Here is a 22,788-nt window from a genome sequence, read left to right as displayed (position 1 = left end):
GAAAAATAAGGAATCTACAGTATAAAATCAATAGAGCCCCACCTAACAACACAACCCCTGAAAAAAAGTTAGAAAAAAAGTGCGGAAAACCAAATGGGACAGACTGATAGACAGCTAGACAGACTGATGGACAGCTAGACAGACAGATGGACTGACATACTAAGAGGAAACCTATAGCCCCCTTGGTTTCACCAGTAAGGGACTAATAAGACAAACAGGCAGCTAGACACATGGACAAAGGATGAGGTGACTAATGGCCACCGTAAATTGACAAAAAATTAAATGTCCAAATTTTACTCAAATTTTTGTATTTAACTAATCTTTGATATGTGTACCTTTATTTTTATTTTTAACAAAAATAAAAAATGAGATTTGAAAGATATAGATCTTTTATTTGGGTAGGGGTATCAATTGTTTACATCCAATTCCCATTGAATTTTGACCCCGCCCCACTCTTTGAAGCCCTTAAAATAGGTAGGTACAATTTTCTCCTAAGGCTGGTCACTGTATTTTATTGAAATCTACCTATATGTGAAAGGAGAAAATTGTATCTATCTGCACTCACATGCTATTTTTGAAAAAATTGTAAAATCTAGCTAGCCTTTACCATTATGAACAGATCGACGGAACAGGATTTTCTGATGTAAAAATAAATTCATATGCTAATCAAGGCCTTGGCGATACTTTTTAACTGACCAATCAGCTATGTGAGATGCGTTACGAGTGAGTACCACAATAATATAAAGGAGATCTCATGCTTGGAAAAAAGGCTTATTTTACCTGGTTTCTATTAAATATTTTTTATGCATTTGAGCACAGATTGGACACGGATCTACACATGTACGATTTCCAAGATCACAATTACAAATATCTGATTGATAAATATACACAGTTTAAAGTTTTGTAAAGTGTTTGGTAGGCAATTTGCTAGCTGTATTGTCTACATGTATTTCCGAGTATCAGTGAAGTTTCAAGTTTCATGTGCATTTCTTGACCTAAATAAACGCTAATAAGCCATGCATATTATTAAGTAAAAACAGCCTTGGCTGACAATTAAAAGTTTGAAATGTAGAAAACTTAAGGATAAAAGGTAAATAGACCTAAATCATGTGTCTGTGATAAAATGTCAAAGTGTAGTTTTAAATCAGCATGTTTTTCGTTCTGTCATCAGATTGAACAATTGTTTTCGATAAGTGACTATCGTGTGAAATAATGACATTGCCATAAAAGGTAGACTCCTCGGACATGCATATCCTCTATTGTACTAAGATCCGCCCATGCTCTTTCATAAAAGAACATATTGTCACAAACCAGGCTGAATTTTGCCGTGATAGGGTCTAAAATGTCATAGATAATGCAGTATTCCTTATAAATAAAATATGTCGGAACTTATTGAAACGATTCAAAAGGCATCATATTTATTCACTCATGTTTGAAAAATATCAAAATAGTTGAAGATGAAATATAATTTGTTGTAGAAAAAGGGGCCCCAGATAGCAGTTCTGTCACATCATCATTTTGATTCAGAACGACCAAACTTTAAATCTGGCTTAAAGCTGCCATATTTCCCTACAGACTGATGTCAGACCGATGACATGATTATATAGCCTTAATGTTTTGATCCTTACCTGTAAATGTCAGACATATAGCTAAAATAACAGCATGCTCCTGTGTGGTCAGATGGAGACTTCTAACATCATTAGAAATGTTCAGCCATTTAACTGCCATCTCCTCTGTGATGTAGGGATAGTACTGTCTGATGGGATATACGTGACCTTTATAGGTCATTACCATTTTGGTCTCGGAATCGAAACTTCTGTAGCACAGAATGAAGAAAAACTCCAGTCTTGCAGCTGGAGAAAATATACACATTTCAGTTAAATATCTCATCATATACATGTAGCTCTAAATATAAAAAAAAAAAAAGCTATAGTATATATTATAATTTCTGATGAAACAGCATCTTCCCAAGTCAAGAGTTTCTGATCCGCTCCGCTCTACATAAACCCTTGACCGAATAGGCTAAGTTTGACATGGTTTACTGTCACCCCATCTAGTGAGATGACACATTTTGAACTCTACTGACCTCTGTTATTAGCCAATCAGAGTAAACGAATTCAACAGAGAATTTGAGATACTATTAGTACTCGGTAATAAATTCAATATATCTCAATTAAAAAGCTGAAACAAACCTTTAACTGGGCTATTTAATGATAAAGACGTTATCTTGGGACTAAAACTGGCATGTTTTTCTGTTTACAATTTCGTTTCAGTTTAAACAGAACAAAGATTTTGATTGGTTCATGCACACTTGCAATCAGAGAACGTATTTCTATCCCCGTCAAACTAAGCCTATTCGGTCAAGGGTTTATGTGGAGTAGAGCGGATCAGAAACTCTTGACTTGGGAAGATGATGAAACAGTAGCTTTTATTACTGGTTTGAATTAATAATTCTGGTTGAAAAAAATTAGTTGGACTTAAATAGACCTTTTGAAGGACATGAAATCAACATTTTAATCTTTAGACCAATCATTATTGAAATAATTCTTGCATTATACCTTAAATCTGTATACTTTTGCACTTTTTATCAAGTTAGTGTCACAAATTTTTAATATACTGTAAACCGACTTTTATTCGTGTACGAGAAATTTTCGCGAGGTTTGCGAGAGCCTTGTCATCGCGAATATTTCTCGCCGCGAACCGGCCCTTAAAACTTCTGTGTCTATTAATAACAGATCCAAAAAGGCTTGATCGCGAAAATTAAGCATCACGAACTAGTTTGCCTTACGTAAATCGTGAAATAAAGTCCTCGTGAATAAAAGTTGGTTTACAGTATTCATTATTTCTGAATTTTGCCAATTCAAATCATTGATAAAAAAGAAACTCCAGAGTAAAAACCATCGTGGGAAACCCATAAAGGTCAAGTGCAATCCTTGTGTGAAATTAGAACCTTCCAGGTTTATCCATAAGGAAGATATAGACTGGACAGAAATTATGAATTTTTTCTTCCAGTGACCTTGAACTTTCCCAAATGACCTTGGGTCAAGGTCAATACACACCCTTAGGTCAAGTGCAATCCTTGTGTGAAATTAGAACCTACCAGGTGTATCCATAAGAAAGATATGGACTGGACAGGAATTATGAATTTTTTCTTCCAGTGACCCTGAACTTCCTCAAATGACCTTGGGTCAAGGTCATGACACACCCTTAGGTCATGGGCAATCTTTGTGTGTAGTAGTAGATTCTAACGTTCCTACGTAAGAAAGATATGGACCGGACACGTTTGCACAGACAGACAGACGGACGGACGGACAAGGTGATTCCTATATACCCCCCCCAAACTTCATTTGTGGGGGTTATAATAAATATGGGCTGTTTAATGTAATTGTTTTACCTTTATATTGAGACAGTTATTTAGGGAATTTAATAATTTAAAAGATGCTACATTTGTTTTATTACATTTTGTATTGATTTTGTATTGATTTCTAAAAATCATCTCTATTATGTTTAATATAAAGTAGATCCTTATTCTGACAAGGCATTGTTGCATCTTACCAATTACTGTATTGCAGAACATTAGAAATATAAACAGGAGTTTAAGTTTATTTTTATTTTTTTAGAAACATCAAGTCAATAAGCATTTCAGAATCTATAAATAGTTACACAAGTCTTTATTCCATTATATTTACATTCGCAAATATCTTTCTTAGATGAACCTATTGAAGAGAAAATAAGTTCAATTCTGTGTGAATTTCATTTGGGGGTCAGAGATCATAGCACGACCAGATCACAAAGCGATGTGATATTTTGACCAAACAACTTCTTGGTTATTGCGTGTCACTACATAGCAATACGTCGGCCCCTTCGTGTAATAAATACAATTTAACTTGAAATGTATTCGTTTCAAATGTAAATATATGTAATAAACAACAATGTTAAAGAGTTCACTGTGAAATGAACTTTTAGTTGGTACATGATCAAATATACTGAGAAGCCCTTAGGGCTTCACAGGATTTAATCACGTGACCAACTAAAAGTTCATTTCCCAGAAAACTTTTTAACACTGTTGTTTATTTCTTAAATGTACAGAACAGACAGATGCACAGACAAATATTTCTCATTTATGTTCTCCAGAGTTTCTGTTAAATGATTTAAAGAGGCAATACCCAGTAAAACTGATAAGTCATCAAGGGTCCCGCAAAGGGATAGGAAAAGGTTTTGGCAATTACAGAATGAGGATATTATTCATTTTAATTAACAAGAGACCCAAAAAAATGGTGTTTGAATGGACTTTGAATGGGAGAATAAAATGGGAAATGAATTTTATTCAGATCAAATTTTCAAAAATGAAATTGAAATGAAACAGCGACCACATCGCTCACCTGAGCAACTGGCTAGGTAAAAGCAAAAATCAGTTTATAAGCATTGAAATGTTTAAATATAAAAGTGGGTTCAGATAGGGGGGGTATTTGAACAAACTTTAACATAATTATACTTCCTACAGATGCTTTTAAATTGATATGATACATAATGGTTTTGCTGTTTATAAGATGAAAATTTTTATTGATATAGCTTTTATATTCCTTTGTATAACTATGATCCACTTTAATGGCTCCTCTATCTCATGGGTCTGCATTACCTTTTTAAATGCTTTTATATTGATGATCAATTGTGGCTTTGTTGTTCTTATCAAGATTTTTAACGATTTTCCTATGTATTCCTATGTAAAAACTTGATCACCCATTGTGGCCCCACTCTACCCCCAGGGGTTATGATTAGAACAAACTTGAATCTACACTATGCGAGGATGCTTCCGTATAAATCTGAACATGCAATCACTTCCTTGCTGTTGCCGAGAAGAAGAATTTTAAAGATTTTTTTCTATGCAATCCTCTTTAAAACTTTGATAACCCATTATGTCCCCACCCTTGCCCCAGCAGTCATGATGTGAACAAACTTAAATCTACAGTACAAGAGGTTGCTTTAAGATAATTTTGACCAATCATGGCTGTGCTGTTCTTGAGAAGAAAATTTTTAAAGATTTTTCCTATGTATTCCTATGTTAAATTTTGATCCCCCATTGTGGCCCCACCCTACTTCCGGGGGTCATGATTTGAACAAAATAGAATCTACACTACCTGAGGATGCTTCCATATAAATATGAACAATCATGTCTTTGCTGTTCTTGAGAAGAAGATTTTTAAAGATTTTCCTATGTACTCCTATGTTAAACTTTGATACCCCACTGTGGCCCCACCCTACCCCTGGGGGTCATGATTTGTACAAACTTGAATCTACACTATCCAAGGATGCTTCCACATGAGTTTCATCTTTCCTGGCCCTGTGGTTCTTGAGCAGAACAGTTTTAAATATTTTTCCTATATGTTATCTCCCCTTGAAAGAGGGATAGCCCTTCATTTGAACAAACTTGAATACCCTTCACACAAGGATACTTTGTGGCAAGTTTGGTTGAAATTGGCCCAGTGGTTCTTAAAAAGATGAAAATGTGAAAAGTTAATGACGACAACAATAACAACCGACAGACAACAGACAAATTTTGATCCAAACAGCTCAGGTGAGCTAATAACATGTAATATCCTTGAATTTACACAAGGCAATTAAAAAAAGACAAGTTTACCTTTCAGAAGCTTGGCTTAGTATATGATTTGTAGTTAAAAGTTTATCTTGCAGAAGTCTGATTTGGTCTGTGTGGTAGTTATAAGTTTATTTTTCAGAAGTCTGATTTGGTCTATGATATGTAGTTTAAAGTTTACCTTTCAGAAGCCTAGAAGCCTTGCTTGGTCCAAGGGTTTTAGTTATAATATACCTTTCAGAAGCCTTGCTTGGTCTAAGAGTTTTAGTTATCATGGTTATAATATACCTATCAGAAGCCTTGCTTGGTCTAAGAGTTTTAGTTATACTTTACCTTTCAGAAGCCTGGTTTGGTTTATGAGTTTTAGTTATACTTTACCTTTCAGAAGCCTGGCCTGGTCTCTGAGTTTTAGTTATACTTTACCTTTCAGAAGCCTTGCTTGGTCTAAGAGTTTTAAGTTATACTTTACCTTTCACAAGCCTTGCTCGGTCTGTGAGGTTTAGTTATAATTTACCTTTCAGAAGCCTGGCTTGGTCTGTTGGTGGTAGATTGGAGAACCCAGGGATACCATGGGTATAACGAACATATTCTTGGATTAGAGTTGCCAGTTCTTCTTTGATTACCTATCAATACCAAAATATTTAAATGACATTTATATATAGGGGTGTTCATGCAAGAGAAATATCACTAATGATGTAAATTCTTCATGATCAACTCCTTTTTACTATATAAACCTCATCTAGGATTTCCTTAAAGGGGTTGTCTGGTGTCTCCTTGACTCAACCAGGGGCTCATAACATAAAGCTTGCTAAGTTTTTGACTTAAGTAGGGTCGTACGTATGTTTTAAGACACAATCTTAGGACCTGTCTTAGTACTACTTAAGTATGTCTTAAATGGTAACATAAAACGAACTTAGAGAGGTCTTAGCTAAGTCAAACTTATGTTAAAAATATTTCATACAAGTCAAACTATGGTTTTTCATTTTATATAGATTTATTCTAAAAGTGATTCAGTTAGGGTTTAAATTAAATATACATGTATATTAAAGCTGATGTCTTTAACTATCGGATTTAGTTATGTTAGATTAGATCTCATTTTAAAAAGATGATTCATTCGGAATATTTGAAAACAAATATACTGCACGGTCACAACGTAGCTATTCGTGGTTCATCATAAATGTACATGCACGACTATTGTTTTATCGATCACTTGAGATGTTTTCACTTTACTTTTTGTTACTCTTCTGCTTTGACAAATGTTCACTTGCTTCATTATGGCCATAATAAATAAATTGCTAGATTCTCATCCGAATTTTTTTAAAAATCGAGGCGGGCGGGTGGCTTTTATTTTATATTTTTTATTTTTTCAATTTTGCAGATTTTTTATTGACCTGGTCAATCGGTGTAATTTTATCTACAATACCTGAATAAAAGTCTTAGTAAAGGTTCAATTATCTCTTACTTCACATCATCACCGATCTTTTTCAACCAATGACCCTTGTTTAAAATATATACACATGTATTACAGCAATTACAATCTTTTCAGCTGTCAAAATCATGTCGACTTTCACAAGATTTAAAATGAAAGTAGAATGGTAGATGAATATCCATCCCAATCAAAATATAGACAAAGAAAAACAGATGAAATAAAATAAATCGAGGTGGGGGTATAAAATCGGGGCGGGTGGGGATGAGAATCTAGGAATATTTTTATTATGGCCTATTCTGGAAAACATACCAAGATAACCGACCATCTATCTACTTTAAATTAAAACTCTAAAAAGTCTCTATATGTATCAGGCCATGCATGTCAGTAGCAAAACTGCATAAGTTTTATGATATACTCATTTGCAATTTAATCAAGGCTGCAAAAAAATTCAGGGGATATTTTTTTGTATGTCTCCAATTATCAGACCTGTTTACCCATATCTTTGTCTCACAGTAGTTTTGATAAGATTTGTCTGTGAGATTTGGCATTTACCAGTAAGATTTCACTTTCCATTGATTTTACATATATTAAGAGAGAAAAACTGCTTATCAGATTACAAAAACATGGTTTAACAATATGGTATTTGTCATTTTATGGTTCTACAGCGTTTTGGCAAACCCACTTTCTTATGTGTTTAAATCTTTCTCTTTTTTAGCGATTTTAACTAAGACAGATTATAACGAAAACTAACTGCTATATTCCAAATGAACATATTTCCAATTTCCATAGTTTTATAATAGAAAAACGTGAGACGTATTTTATACTAAAAATCCGTACAAAATACGGTGAAATCGTAAGAGTAAACTGGTCTGAATTATCAGCAACTCTCTCTCTCTCTGGAACTGTAGTGATCCCTGTCCTGTCTAAATCTGCTCTTGTCGCATTCTACATTTATTCTTCTCTACAGATACTTTTTATTACTGTTTTGGTCATCTTTCTCTTTCTTTTCTCTTTTAAAAAATTATTTCATCTCATACATGTATTTCAAAGTGAACGCAATGATCCATGATTTATTACTGTGTTCAATTTTTTTCTATAACCGAGGTCCCACTAAAAATTTAAAATTTGGCCTAGTAGTTCTTGTGAAAAAGTTGAAAATAGTGAAAGTTTGCAGACAGATGTACAGACAACAGAGCAGGTGATCAGAAAAGCTCACTTGAGTTTTCAGCACCTCTGGTGAGCTTAAAAAGTGTAAACTGGAATGTTAAGTGTTATTTGACGTATTATTGGAAATATCAATACAAGTTACAATTTTAACATGTTTAACATACCTGTATAAAACATTTTACCTGAAAAATCTCCATTCTTCCATCAATATCCATCTGAGTGTTTTTGTATATTTCACTGTACACTCTGGCAGGAAGAGGGTCCATTTTGCCAAACATTTCCTCTTTTTCTGTATGTTTTTTCTATAGAAAATATATTCATTGTAGGATTAACATATTATTTATTAAATGAATGTTTAAACATATAACACATTTAATTAAATAAAAAGAAGCCTATGGGCTAAAACACCCTATAGAGTTAATTTAGTGCTGTTCTTTAGAGGATGTTTTTAAAAGTTTTTTTTTTATTAGAATTCATATGATGGCCACACCCAACACTAAGGAGTCTCTCAATCTTAAACCATGGGGAGGCTTCAGTAGCAATACATCATCTCCAATAATTTTAATTCAAGTATGGCTGCAAGTGCTCATTCCAAGTGCTCAAAACAAAGAAAATTTGCAAAATGAAAACGTAGGAACCAACCCTTAAAGTTTCTTTGGAGAATACTGTAGAGCACTAAATTTCCGCGATACCTTATTTTCACGACTAAGCTATTTGATATTTATTAACGAGACAAAATTTTTGCGACCTGTGGTTAGTTGTTTTTAAACATTACTAATACAATTATACGCGAGAATAAATTTTCATGAGCAGAGAAACTCGCGTAATTACGCGAAAATAAAGTTCTCGAGAATAAAAAGTGATTTACAGTACTCATATTTTAGACTACTTCTTGTTTAGATTTTTCTGTATGGCAACTCGACCTTTAATCCATATACTACCCAGCTTAGATCAGTTTTAAGCACTGGGTTAAATGAATTATAATTATATACTTGAAAATTCTGTGAAAATGTATGTGAATGGAGAAATGGTCAATGGATTGAGAATTATATCTCTTACACCAAAGGATTTCACTGCAGAGAATGATCGATATAAGAGAGTGATCATGAATCGAACTTGCATGGTGTTTTTAAATGTTTGAATGGTGTACATGTGCTATTGTCTATTGAACAATTAATGTCAAACCTGGAATTCAAAATACTGTGAAACAAGATGTTTATAAATAATGTTTCAATATGAGACTGTGTTTAGATGTTTTCAAAGACTTGTGAATTTGCTAATTATAATTTTAAAAATTCAAATTTAGTGGTTTATTGATGATTTGTTACTTATGCTTTGTTAGTATTTTGTTAGAGTGTTTTGTTAGCCTCATTTGCATGTGATTTTCTATACTAATGGAATACTATCAAAACACAGTGTTTTGTTAGTAGTTTGTTAGAGTGTTTCGTAAGTATTTTGTTAAAGCGTTTTGTTAGTAGTTTGTTAGAGTGTTTTCAAAGTAATTCTTAAAATGAACAAAAACCCAATAAAAACAGGCCATATACACATCCACATTCACAGATTGAAGGTTTAACTGTAGTCCAGTTTAAAAGAACTTTATGTCATGCAATAAATAAATACCTCTGTTATATCCAGATTCATCCTGATTTTGCTTTTTCCAATCAGGGATCAATATATATACTAACACTTTACATGTCCCTTCACCAATCTCTATGTTTCTCTCTGACCTAGTGCTGGTGGTTTGAAAATTGGCGCAAAACTAGTAACACAGGATAGATAAGTTGTTCTTGGAAGATTTTACTGCTCTTAGATAAGTCAACCCTAAACATGTCTGTTAATCAAATGAAATGCTAACAAAATATTAATTTGATGCAGACAAGTATAATGAAACACTTTCAAAATGCAATTTCATTCTGCAGAGTGTAATGAAACATTAATAAAACACCAACATTGTAATGAAACATTAACAAAATACCATGCCACCCCATCCTGTAAAGTATAGCATTGATGTTTCATTAAATGCAACACTTTCAAAACATACTAAGAAAATATAAAAGTATGATTTGGTAGTGTTTTGAAGATATTTTGAAAGTATTTTGTTAGATTTCTTTTTCATTTGGGAACTTGTTATAGTGTTTTGTTAGCTCATTTGCATGTGATTTGCTATACTATCAAAACACTTTCAAAACATATGTTTTGTAAGTAGTTTGTTATAGTATTTTGTTTCCCCCTTTTTTTCATTTGGGTCATTGCAATGTTTAAAGTCTTTCAAAGTTTAACTAATATCGTTAAAATTTACCAATTATTGCAAAAAAATTGTATAGGTTGCCATATTATTTAAGATGGTAGACATAATACACAGAATTAATGTCAACATAAAAAATCATATATTTCATGTAAACAATATTATAATTTTATAAAGTCTGTTTCAAATTAAGGTATTTAGTCCCTAAAAGCAACAGATTTAATGAAATTGAATACATCAAAGATGTGTAGGTCTTAAAATACTCTGTATACACTGTATTAAACATCATTCCCCTTTATTACTACTAGCATGCTAAGGGTGGGATGTGTCCTAATTTATTACCTTGAAATTTGGTAAGAGTTATCTCCCTCTATAATTAATTAATACAAAATCAATTTTAAACCAGAAGTCTCTGTTGAGACTGTAGCTCTACTGGTTTGTACTTATAATAAAGGAAGAGAAAAGTAGCAGTTGGGACTTAACGTAGGTCGCGGGTTTGCTGACGTCATTCAAACTGGGTACACAATTTACATGATTTTGGTGACTTTCTTGTGCACATCTGATTATGATGTCACGGTGAGAAAGGGAAAAATTCAGTACATTATCTAGCTGTAACTTTTGTTGAAATTGGTAGTTTAGTGTAACAGTAAACAAAGAACATGCTGAAGTTATTTAAAATAATGAAGGCTCATTTTGATTCGAATGACCATCACTGAAAGTATTAGAAAGCGTTCATTATGTGTTATCAATTACATCTTCTCGGGTCTATTCAGAGAGCACATGCATGTACTTGTTTCGGAAATAAATTTTAACCCTTGTATCATGTATGATTTATAAATATTAAATGTATATAATTATAAAGCAGGTTATCTAACTCCGAATTACACTCGGTACTACCTCCTCAGAAACGCACTCGATATTTACACTTTCAGTGGAAATGCGCTAACAAACTGTTTATTACCAATGTCTTCTACAGTAATTTATCTACTCAACCATATATGCATGCATCTCTTTGTTTTCATCTATCTCCGTAAACAGCGTCAAAACTCTGCTCACCGATGGAAAGTCGAACTCAATTCTGAAAAGGTATGTGCTAATCTCGGACAAATCTATATACAGGTTAATCACAAATTTTAAAAAACTGCTGAGGCACTAACTGGGTAATACTGATGAAACATAAACTTAATTAAATACATTTTTTGAGCGGCATTGATATTTGTAAATAACCACAGGTACTTAGGATATGACCCCCTCCCTCCTTTCCATTTGTTTTACTTGCTAATGCCGGGGGTGGGTAAACTTTTTTTCCTAATTTTGAATTTTAACTCCACCCTTTATGTGCATGTTGATTTAATCGAAATATTTACTAATCGGAGGCACATAAAGAATTATATAAATGGAAATCTGAAAAGGAAGAAGAGTGTGTTTCAAATTTATCAATGTCTGCATATTCCATGATTATCTAAGCTTTAGATAGTGATCAAGTGAAAATTAAGTGAGGCAGACGTTGAGAATAAAAACAAAGGCCGTCTCTTTTTATGTATCACTCGAAAACTAAATATATGTATTTAAAAACAGCGTAAAGAGATAAAAGGGTAACATATTAATAACATGCAATATGTATTAAAAATTAATCCAAAATAGGAAACCCCCCAGAAAAACAGAAGGGGGGGGGCAATACCCCATTTGCCTGTGTAACGGTATGCGTTGTTGTTAGTTACATGTAAATATTCTATTCGCTGCATTGCTTTCCATGTTCATTCAGTAGAATTAATGTTATATCACAGGAGTTCGCGTACCTATAAATTTTGCCGAAATTTTTGGTAAATAAAAAAGATACGTAATACCTATATTTTTTTTATTTAATGAAAATTTCGGTATAATTGATAGGTACGCGAACTCCTGTGGTTATATGTATACATTGAAAGTCTAAGCACAAAATAAAATCTGCCTGTTGATTACACCAAATAAAATTAATGTTTAAATTATCATCCCATTTACCCCCCTAAAAATTCCTTGTACGTTTTTTTTCTATTCTAATACGTTTCAGCAAAAAATAAAATCAAGTTAAGATTTAATTTAGTTATTCGCTGCCTCTTTGTAAACTTACATAAAAACATTTTCAATATATACACAATACTTATACGCGGGAGGATATCTGGCGGAAATTGATTTATAAGAAGTTATTGTTGATTTGATAGCCTTGCTGAATTTTCTAAAGTAAAAGGATATATACAAAGTGTAAAAAACATATCTCGGGGGGGGGGGGGGGGGGGTTAGAAGTCCTTGACTTCTAAATTATCTTCATACCTACAACTTTTCAAACAAACTTTAATTACAGATCTGCGATTTCAACGGGAATGGGGGGTCTGCCTTTTCAAGAAGGGAATACAAGGTCACTTTTATTTTGCAAATTCCGGCAAGAATCCGCGCATGAAAAAAAACAAAACAAAAAGAAAAGAAACGGTAAGAAATCAACATATAAGAAAATATATATATAAAAAAGAAGCTAAGGGACTGATTATAGGTTTACGCCTTTTACGTGAATTTTCACTAATATTAGACGTAATAGGCTTAAAGAGAAAATGTCTAATAATTATTTTATTGAATTATTATGATATTGGTCATTTGAAAGCAGATATACGTGAATTTCCTTTTTCTTAAATCAGTATAATTTTTTTTTTGCTTTGTATACCGGATTGATATTCACGACGTCAAGCGTGACGTCGCGATATTTTATGACGTTGTTCTTAAAAATGCAACACTTTTCAATATAAAAGCAATTATCTTCAATTAAATTAGGACAAAATGACATACTCATTTTTTCACATAGATCTATTTCAAATCAATTCTTTTTTTAAATACCAAAGGATAAACAAATTTGTCTGCACAATTTAGAAGTTATGAATATTTTTTTAATTAAAACCTTGCCTGAAAACAAGCCAAAAACGACGAATTTCCTATACAATTCAATAGAATACTGTTGAAAATGTCACTACAACAATGACATCTTTAGAATTCAGTTACACGAAAATGGTGCAGACGAATTTTATAACATTTTCAGAGAATGGAAATCAAATGTAGAAAAATCATATAAGTAATTTTCATGATATGTTTTCGAACACTTTTAAAAGCCCTGTAAACCAGCGTCCTACGTTAAGGAGGCTCAATTTACACCACTTTTTGATGACGTGCTACACAAAAAAATAAACCACCATTGTTTTGACTGTTTTTCTCTCAGGAGGAATTGTACAGGTACATTAGTCCGAAAAATCTGACGTTTTTCTGGCTTTTTTACGATTTTGATATTTTACATGCCAGGAAAACGTCAGAACCGGCGCCATTACGAAAACCGGGAATTTCACCGTCTCCACTCGAAGTTGATTTTCTATACTTGGGAACCGAATTAGATGCCGAAATCACAATTTATCAATGGCACAATGCTCCTAGAACTCACCAATATCGATGAATAGAAATTACCACTCCACATTCCGATTCAGAACTTGCACCATTTTAAAATGCACGAAATGAAAACAAATCTCAACAGTCAGATAAAATGTGTTCATCGGATTATATTATTTCATAAACAGTACATAAAAACGATGTTGGTGAGTACAAAGGTGTAGTACTATTGATAAAATGTGAATTCAGCATTTAATTCGGTTTACAAGTATCGAAAATCAACACCGCCTCCGGTTGGAGGCGGCGATTTCCCAGTTTTAACTGGTTTGACGTTTTCCTGGCATGTAAAATATCAAAATCGTAAAAAAGCCAGGAAAACGTCAGATTTTTCGGACTACAGGTACATGTACCTCTTTAATATGACCCTGAGCTTTAAAATGCTTTATAAATAGATGAAACATGCAGTGTTATAAACAGTTAAAACAAAATAAGGGATTCATTATGCATAAACCAAGAAGGATTTCTTTTAAGCAGAAACAAAAGAAAACAATAGCCAAATCTTTGCCAAACAAGTAATGTGCCATTTCATGGCAGTGTAGAGCTCTATCAATCACTGACATGTTTGTATGGAAGAAATTCAAGTTAAAATCTACAACTGTGTTGAAATTAAAATTTTGCACTATTGACTGAGTTTGTGTTAATTTATATATTTCCTTTATTGAATTAAATATATATTCTGGAAGTTTAAAGCTTTGTTCTAAATTTTAGATGAAATGTTTAAACGTTCCTTAGTGTTTTGCGTCTTGGGTAATTAGAAAGATAACTCTTGAAAATGGACTTTTTACACATGTACCAAATATTTTTTAAATTGGAATTTTTATTTCGTTTAAACATTTTTCATTCAATTTGTCACATGCACTTCATTGAAATACATTCCTTGTCTCTTCAGAACTCATTTTCTTAATATTTCATGCACAGATTAAAAAGATAAATATAGGATATTCAATGTTTTGTAGTTGAATATGGAATTTATTTCACGAGTGGTACAGGATTTTTTTTTTTATTTTCACGAGAGCGAAGCATGAGTAAAATTATAAAAAATCCTGTATCACTAGTGAAATAAAGAATGAATCTTCATAACTCTGCTTTCTCGCCCCTTTTTAAATGCAGAATTTACCTTTTCAAATCATAACATAGTCATTTTAAAGCTAAAGCCTTCAAGCATAGTCTGTATAGATAAACATATAAGATTTTTTTGAGAAAGAGACTTTCAATATATACATGAAATTGATTAAATAAAATCGTATACTTCACTGTAAAATCCTGGCTAAGCCATTATAGCTATGTAGGTCATTGTATTATTTGAATGATGGGGCGGAGCGTCTATCAAGCGTGCGATTAGTGTGAATACATTAGTGTGTGTGTAAAAACCCTCGTATGTTGTGCTAGAGATCGACAAAATATAAGCAAAGATTCTTAATTAAATTATTTGTACGGTTTCTTTTTCTACTAAACTTACAAGTAATATTTGAAATGACTGGCTAAAAATACGTTAACACACAATGGAATCTATAAAACAAAGCATAAACAGAGGATACACTATTTTTCATATGTTAAAAACTTATTTTTTAAAGAGATAATTAATCTGTTTAAGGTTAATACATTTACATATATAATTAGAATTTATTTTATAGCATATATATAATTTTAAAATTCGGGTGCTACATGTACAACAAAAACATGTACTAGGCAGTTGAATTATGATTTTAAAAAAAATACACTGTTTGTACAAAAAATAAATTGTTAAGAAAGTGAAAATCAAACACGTCAGTATCATTGCGGGTGGATAATGACTTTGAATAAAATCCTATTTATTCATGCCAGACAAGTTTATATTATATATGATCTTCTTCATATACATGTAGGAATTATAATTGTTGAAATTCACTTATGTACTTTTTGATTTTAACAAACTCTCTCTCTTCGTGGTAAGATTAATGATAATTCCCTTCAAAATATTTTTAATGCCCTTTTCCTTTTGATTGATTTTTTTCACTTTAAAATACATTTATCAGACATGTGAAAGGGTCATACAAGTGCATTTTATTGCTTTTAAACAATTACATTATGCATTAAAAATACCTGCAAACATGGAATTTTTGAATTTTAGCATTTGCAGATGTAAAAATTTTAGCATTTGCAGAATCATCAGAGAAACCTAAAGCTTCCCGTTATTCAAATTATACGTGCATTTTGCGCAAATGTTTTCATCCATGCAGTGACTTTTGATCTTTAAGGTCTTTTTAGCGTTCCGTATGTCAATTTCTTCCCCTTAATATTTCTCAACTGGAAGTATGCATTTATGCACATGTAACAGTTTATTTTCTAAAGATATGACTTTCTCCCAAAATTTTCAATGACCCATTTGAAAATGATTTGACCATCGATAGCTCGCAGACACCTTACACCTGTGATCAAAGCGCGAAAGTGAATAGATTTGAATCACATGTTCAAGCCTGAGGGCCATAAAACTTAGACAAGCTCACTTTTGATCTCAGTCTCACTTTCTGGGGCACTATTAATTCCTTTGGAAAAAGTGAGACTGAGATCAAAAGTGAGCTCGTCTAAGTTTTATGGCCCCCAGGCTAGTACTTTGTTATTCATGAGGTCAAAGGCAGGTTGAAATTTGTAATCAAGGTGCGTTTACTATAGAGACAGGTACCCATGATTTTGCATCTTTTTGGAAAAAATAAATGAGCACAAGACTGTTTAAATTTTCTTCATGAATGTAAATGACTAGTTTATCTCTTTACATTGATCATATTTACGACAAGTTGGAACATCCATGCGCTCATATAAAAAATTGGCTTGCAAAATGGGGTTGTGGCCTAAAGTCTATGAAAAATTGATGTAAACAACATACCCCTGCCATATTAATAAGATAAATTGGAAGTAAAAATTGAAATTAATAAACTACAATGTTTGATGGAAAGAATGAGGCAAAAATATATAGAAATTAAATCTTAAATTATATTTTTTGTAAATTATCGAGAGGCCAGATTTGGACGTATAAATGATTCATTCTTTCATATTTAACTACAAAACATTGAGTTTTCTGTTTATTATATTTTCTTTGATTTTTCCTTTGTCTCTGTCTTTTCGTAATACAGTCATAGGCTACTTGATGTCATAATTGAGCAGTTGAGACATCATAGCTAGAGAGTTGAAAACACTGTATACATGGATTTAGCAATATGTTTTTGGTAGTTTTGGCAGTTTTATTCTCTGTAAGAATGGTTTATTTATGTCTATCTGGACAAGGAAGAGTTTTTTTTACAACACTCTTTGTTATGGGAAGGGAAATTGAGAGTTTTCCCGCACTCCTGATATTTGTCGCACTGTAAAAGGATATCATTTTGATATCCTTTCACACTGTGACAGGATATCATTTTTATTCAATGAATAAATTACAGTATTTCACTGTTTAAAATGTAATATTATGACAATAATTTTTTTTTTAGGAGAAAACGATTTTTCCTAATAAAATTAATATTAGGTAAACTCATCAACAAAAGAAACACATAGTAGAAACAATGCCCTGAAAAATCTATGATAGTTTTGCCATATTTTTTTTTAGATGGATATGATGCATTCAAGTGAAATTCATGATTTTTAAATGCAATTGTTAACTTTACAGCTATTCTACAAGTCTCCCAGACAAAAAGTCCTGATTTTGCAAAATTTACCAAAAAAATTTTGATCTCAATTTTCATTTGTTGGTTTCTGATGCAATACATTCAGGTTCAAAAGGACTATCAAAAGTGGGGGTTCTTGATATTTTGAATCTGGTTTTATCTGAAAATTGACGTTTTCTAAAAATGCCACATCTAATAAATGTTGCATAGCACTAAAAGGAAAATAGGCAATAAGTTGCAGGGGTACCATAGTCTACAATTGCAAGAGGTTTTAATGTTATGCACAGCGCCATATCTAACCTATAAAACATAAGCCATTAACATTGAACACCCAATGTTCGCAAAAAATACAGTAGACTACGTGTGACAGCAGCAGCACAGCATCACTTCAGAGGATTACTTTAATTGGATGAATGTAACACAATGATGTCATCTAAAGCATTAAATATCCCTGAACTGCACAGATCATCTAACAAGACCCTTTTCAGTTGACTACGAATTATTGCAAGAGGATTATTCATGCCATTGTTCCGACCCCACAACACCCCAAACATCAACTTCAAAGATCTCAGATCAATAGAGTATGAACACAGCATCACCGCTGAACATTTTGGTTTAGCTACTGGTCCAGAATGTTTATCCAAAAGCCTCTTATAAGTTTAAGAGTACTAATGCTTTGTAATGAATGTAAGACTGCCTCCAGGACGTTAAAAAAGTTGGTGGTGGTAGCGTAATGATATGGAAAATGGTATTATATGAAAGTAAGATTGATTTGGTTCTAATTCAAAGGACTTTAATGGAAAAAGGTACTCTAACCATGTTCTACCTACACATGCCCCTAGATAGTTTTCAGAAGACCCAAATAAACAAGAGTTATTTCCCGTTTGCCGCCATCTTGGGGGTCAACCTGGTAATTTTCCCTCTTTGTCCTACCAAATATAAGAGGGTATAGCAGAAATATTTTGCGGAAAATCTTTATGGAATAAATATTATGAAATAAAGGAGGCTCTAACAAATGTATATTTTTAAGAAAAACAATGCTTCCCACCCCACAATTGCCATTATAAAAAGTTAAAGTTGGTTGAATATTGAAGGAATATGAGCATGTTGACCCACAATATGGCGGCCAATGGGAAATAACTCTTGTTAACTTGGGTCTACTGAAAACTATCTGACCAATTTTGCAGCATCCTAGAGCGGTATTGCAATCTCACAATACACATCCACATACGGCTTGTTTGACACTCCCATTCTTGCAAAGCAACCTGTTTCTACCACAGTCATCTAAATCGCCAGATTTAAACCAAGTTAAGCAGCACTGGACAAAATGGATTGACATGATTGGCCAAAGACAATTGCATCCCCAGACTCTGCAACAGCTGACAAAAGCTCTACATTTGGAGTGGGAGAGTATTCCTATACAGTTTTTATTACACACATTTGCTTCCATTAGATGCTGTTTGTGGCTATCCTTTGTGTCTGCATGGGGCATACCAGATAATTTGATCTTTAATGACCTTAAACTAACTATTATTTTAAAATTCTTGAGTAATTATGACATTTAGAAAGTATTCCTGTTGTTAACCACATTTCTGTTTTATCAATATGTGTACATCATTTTATTAAATAATCTTTATGTTCAATGTTCACTAAAATTCTACTATGCGTTTCTTTTTTTGAAGAATATATTATGAGGTATTTTCATTGTGTGTACTGCCTAAAGAAGGTACCCATTATTTGACACTAAAAGTTCTGAAATTCTGGTAATAAATTGTTTTCATTTTCCACTTCTTAAAGCTCTATGCTTATTGTTAATGCCTCTTTAAAAGGTGGTACCACGTAGTGTATGTAGTATAGATTCATTAAAAGTATAAGCTTTAACAATTTCCCCAACACAAGATTTGATAAGGACAGGATTTGCATATATTTTTCTATATAAAGTATAAACTTGTTCCCCTATTCAAAATCAGATTTCTGCTCATCTGGCTCCATTTTCTCAGTTGCAGTTAAATATAAACCCCTCCAATCCCCAACTTTGTTTGGAGAGATGCTAGAGGAAAGAGAGAAATAGTGAATAGAACACTATAGCAGATTAATCGCAATATAACTTACATAGCCCTCTTTCATAATTTGGATGGCCTCTTCATCAGTCAGCTTCATGATATGTGGATTGAGTTCATGATATCCCTTCACAATATTTTCTATCAGAATGTCCATCTCAGTGTTGATTTTCCCTACTTCAAAACTTTCATTTGAGCCAGCTTCCTTTCCTAAACTGTTAGACAACACCTTATTTATTCCAGCAGTCTCTGCATGTGAAGCACTCACTGTTTCCCCTTGTTTGGGTAAAGATAAATCAAGACATTCACTGCTGCTACTGAGATTTAAGGCCTGATCTGAACTCTGTGTATGGATGTCTTGTGATGAGGAATTATTATTCTGCTGTTTGAAGCGTTTAATTTCCTCGATAGCATGTGCCCTCTCTGAAGCAGTGTACCTGCCTTGACGAATTCCTAAAGTGTAAATAATATTTCAAATGAATTAGAAACCTATGGCTCACACTGCTAATCTGAATCCCAATGTTTTCACTGACAACTGTATCCCAATCTTTGGTCCTAATTTGTTAAGTAAATACTGCATTTTAGATAAGCAATTTGCCTACATGTATGGATCTGGACAAGAGGCCAATGGGCAACAGATTCTTTTTCCTATTTATACTATACATATTTTTTTATGTAAAATTCAGTCTCATAATAGGGTCCAAACTACCCCAGCCAGGGTTCAAGATTTATACAATCGTGAATCTACACTACCTGAGGATGCTGATTGTGAGATAAAATGTTTCATAAGATTTTCCTATGTATTCATAATATGTAAAATTTTGACTATTCATTGTGGACCAACCCTACCCCATGGGGTCATAATTTGGACAAATTTGAATCTACACTTCATCAGGTAGCTTTTTTTTTAGTTTCATTGTTATTTACCCAATGGTTTTGAGACTTTTTTAAATGACAATCAGACCCCATCCAATTTTAACTATTTCTCTATACTAGTAACCTTTCCTTGGAAGGGGGTTTTGTCCTTTAAATTGAATACCCCTGGTAACTTGAATCACCTTCACTTAAGGATACTCTTTGCCAAGTTTGGTTGATATTGGTTCATTGGTTGTGGTGGAAAATACTAACAAAACCAAGTTAGTTTAAAAACACAAACATAATAAGCTTTCATTCATATAAACATTCTTCATTATAGCCCTGGTATTTCATTGTTTTTTTTTTTCAATAAGTGCAAAATCTTTACCTTCTCTGCACATTCCACAATCCAAGCACTTCTGCATTCGACAAGCTGAACAAAGAATAGTTTTTTTGCTTGTGGAATTCTCAAGGCATTTACCCCCTTTATTACATTTGTAAGGAATTTTTCTCTGTAGGTATCTTCGAAAAAATCCCTTTAAAAACAACTTAAGCAAATCAAAATCAATGCAATATTTAATTTGTAACAATTAAATAATTATAGGGTTTCATCCACATCAATACTAACATTAGCTAGTACCTGCTCAACCTGAATGATCTGATCACCTGCTTTAATTTCAAGTTAAAAATTAAGATATCATATCTAAGATGATACAATGAGAATGTACGTGTTTCCTAAATACTTTATTATACTTTCCTGTCTTCTGTTCTGATCAGTATTGTTTTTCAGTGACATTGAAATCTGAATCTTAATACATACACTATAAAACTGTATAATAATAACAATTATTTGTTGTATATAAAAATTTCATTACATAACCAAACAAATGTCTGTAAGACATGAATAAATATTGTACATATACACTGTGTACTAATATATTGTGGAAAGGTAATTTTTAACCTTTTAATTACCAATAAATCAAATAACTATCTCAGGCTTCTCCATCATTTGAAATTTTACTGTGTTGCAGAGTTTACGCGAAGCACTAAAATTTAGTGGTATTTTCGTGATCAAATTGGCAACTGAATCACTCTTCATTATAATTACAAAAGAATACATGCACACACTTTTTTTAAAAAACAGTAATTCGTTACACAAATGGTATGTTCGTACATATTGATAAAAGTTAAAGCACATTTTCTGAAAAGCAGAGGAAATTCTGGTCGATATAGTCAAACTACTTACCACTTTTGAAAGTGGAAAGTGAAAATTTTCGTGATTTTTAATTGTCAGTTTTCTCGACCGAATTACACATAAAAAGAAGCATCAGAACAGTAAAATACTTTTAGGATTTCCTTGAAAATATAAACAATTTATCAATTAAATGATTTCCGTAAGATGTTATGTTTGACTTACAGTGCCAATATAATTCTAGAGTCATGGCTCTAGGGCCTATAGAAAATACATATTTTAATTTCTTTTAAATAATACAATGTATTTTTAATGCAACTACCAATTAACCATTACATGGAAGTGTGAAACAAATTAATCGTCTCTGTTCCTTCATGCGTAAAGTCCGGCGAGGGTCTCGTGTGTAAAGTCCGGCGAGGGTCTCGAAGACACATATGGAGAAATGGTGTGCAATTTATTCATGAGATTGCTACCACATGATTTTTTTCTCATTAATATTCATTAGATACTGTATAAAATTGAAATATACTATTTTTTTATATCATATATTGTTAAAACCTGCAAGCCCGTATCATTTTGTATTTTGATCAAGCCTCCGTCATAGTTATATAGCTAGAATTTTGTGTGATTAACAGCTAACTACTCAGAATATCATTTTTTCTTAAATTATTTTGGTCATCATTATATAAAAAATAGTCGTTTTCAAATTTAGAAGGTGGTCATAACTCCTTATGGAATGGTAAATCGTGTATTGTATAAAAATAGACTCTCATGTATAACTTAAATTCGGCGGAAGAACTATGTAAACCTGCAATAAACACTTACATTTCATCATCAAAAATGATAAAAACACCAATTCTGTACTCCATCCTTCATTAAAACAATACACTCTCGCTTCAAATTTTCAAATCAAAAAGGTGGTCGCAACTTTCACTTTGGTATTTAAAATCTTGTCATTTCGGAAATTCCGGTAGAAAATGTAAGGAAAAATCAATTAAACCATCGTCGGAAGAACTTTATCCGAAATAAGTAGGATATAAAAAATTGCAATTCTTTGTATTTTCTCTATATAAACCTTTATTGAATCGGCAGCCATTATAGTTCCAAAATGGCTGTTATGCAAATGAGCAGAACGAACACTATTTCTCCA

General features: G+C 32.6%; 1 protein-coding gene across 2 annotated transcripts in view; it reads right to left on the bottom strand.

Moving 5' to 3' along the window:
• Window positions 1-22,788, bottom strand: part of LOC134259705 (nuclear receptor ROR-alpha B-like) — a 46,131-nt gene that overhangs the window by 9,131 nt on the left and 14,212 nt on the right. The window contains exons 3-7 of one of the 2 annotated variants that reach the window (XM_062742296.1): window positions 20,835-20,982; window positions 19,644-20,044; window positions 8,372-8,491; window positions 6,108-6,216; window positions 1,629-1,853 (exon numbers count right to left, since the gene is read on the bottom strand). In XM_062742296.1, coding sequence (XP_062598280.1) covers window positions 1,629-1,853; window positions 6,108-6,216; window positions 8,372-8,491; window positions 19,644-20,044; window positions 20,835-20,982 — 1,003 coding nt within the window. The remainder of the gene's footprint in view (window positions 1-1,628; window positions 1,854-6,107; window positions 6,217-8,371; window positions 8,492-19,643; window positions 20,045-20,834; window positions 20,983-22,788) is intronic. The other variant, XM_062742297.1, reaches the window with a different exon arrangement.

Source organism: Saccostrea cucullata, unplaced genomic scaffold (genome assembly GCF_032062105.1).
Source record: "Saccostrea cucullata isolate Sc308-1 unplaced genomic scaffold, CSIRO_AGI_Scuc_v1 ctg1208, whole genome shotgun sequence".
NCBI lineage: Eukaryota > Metazoa > Mollusca > Bivalvia > Ostreida > Ostreidae > Saccostrea > Saccostrea cuccullata.
Note: the sequence above shows the minus strand (reverse complement) of the source record. Positions and strands in the feature narration are given on the sequence as shown.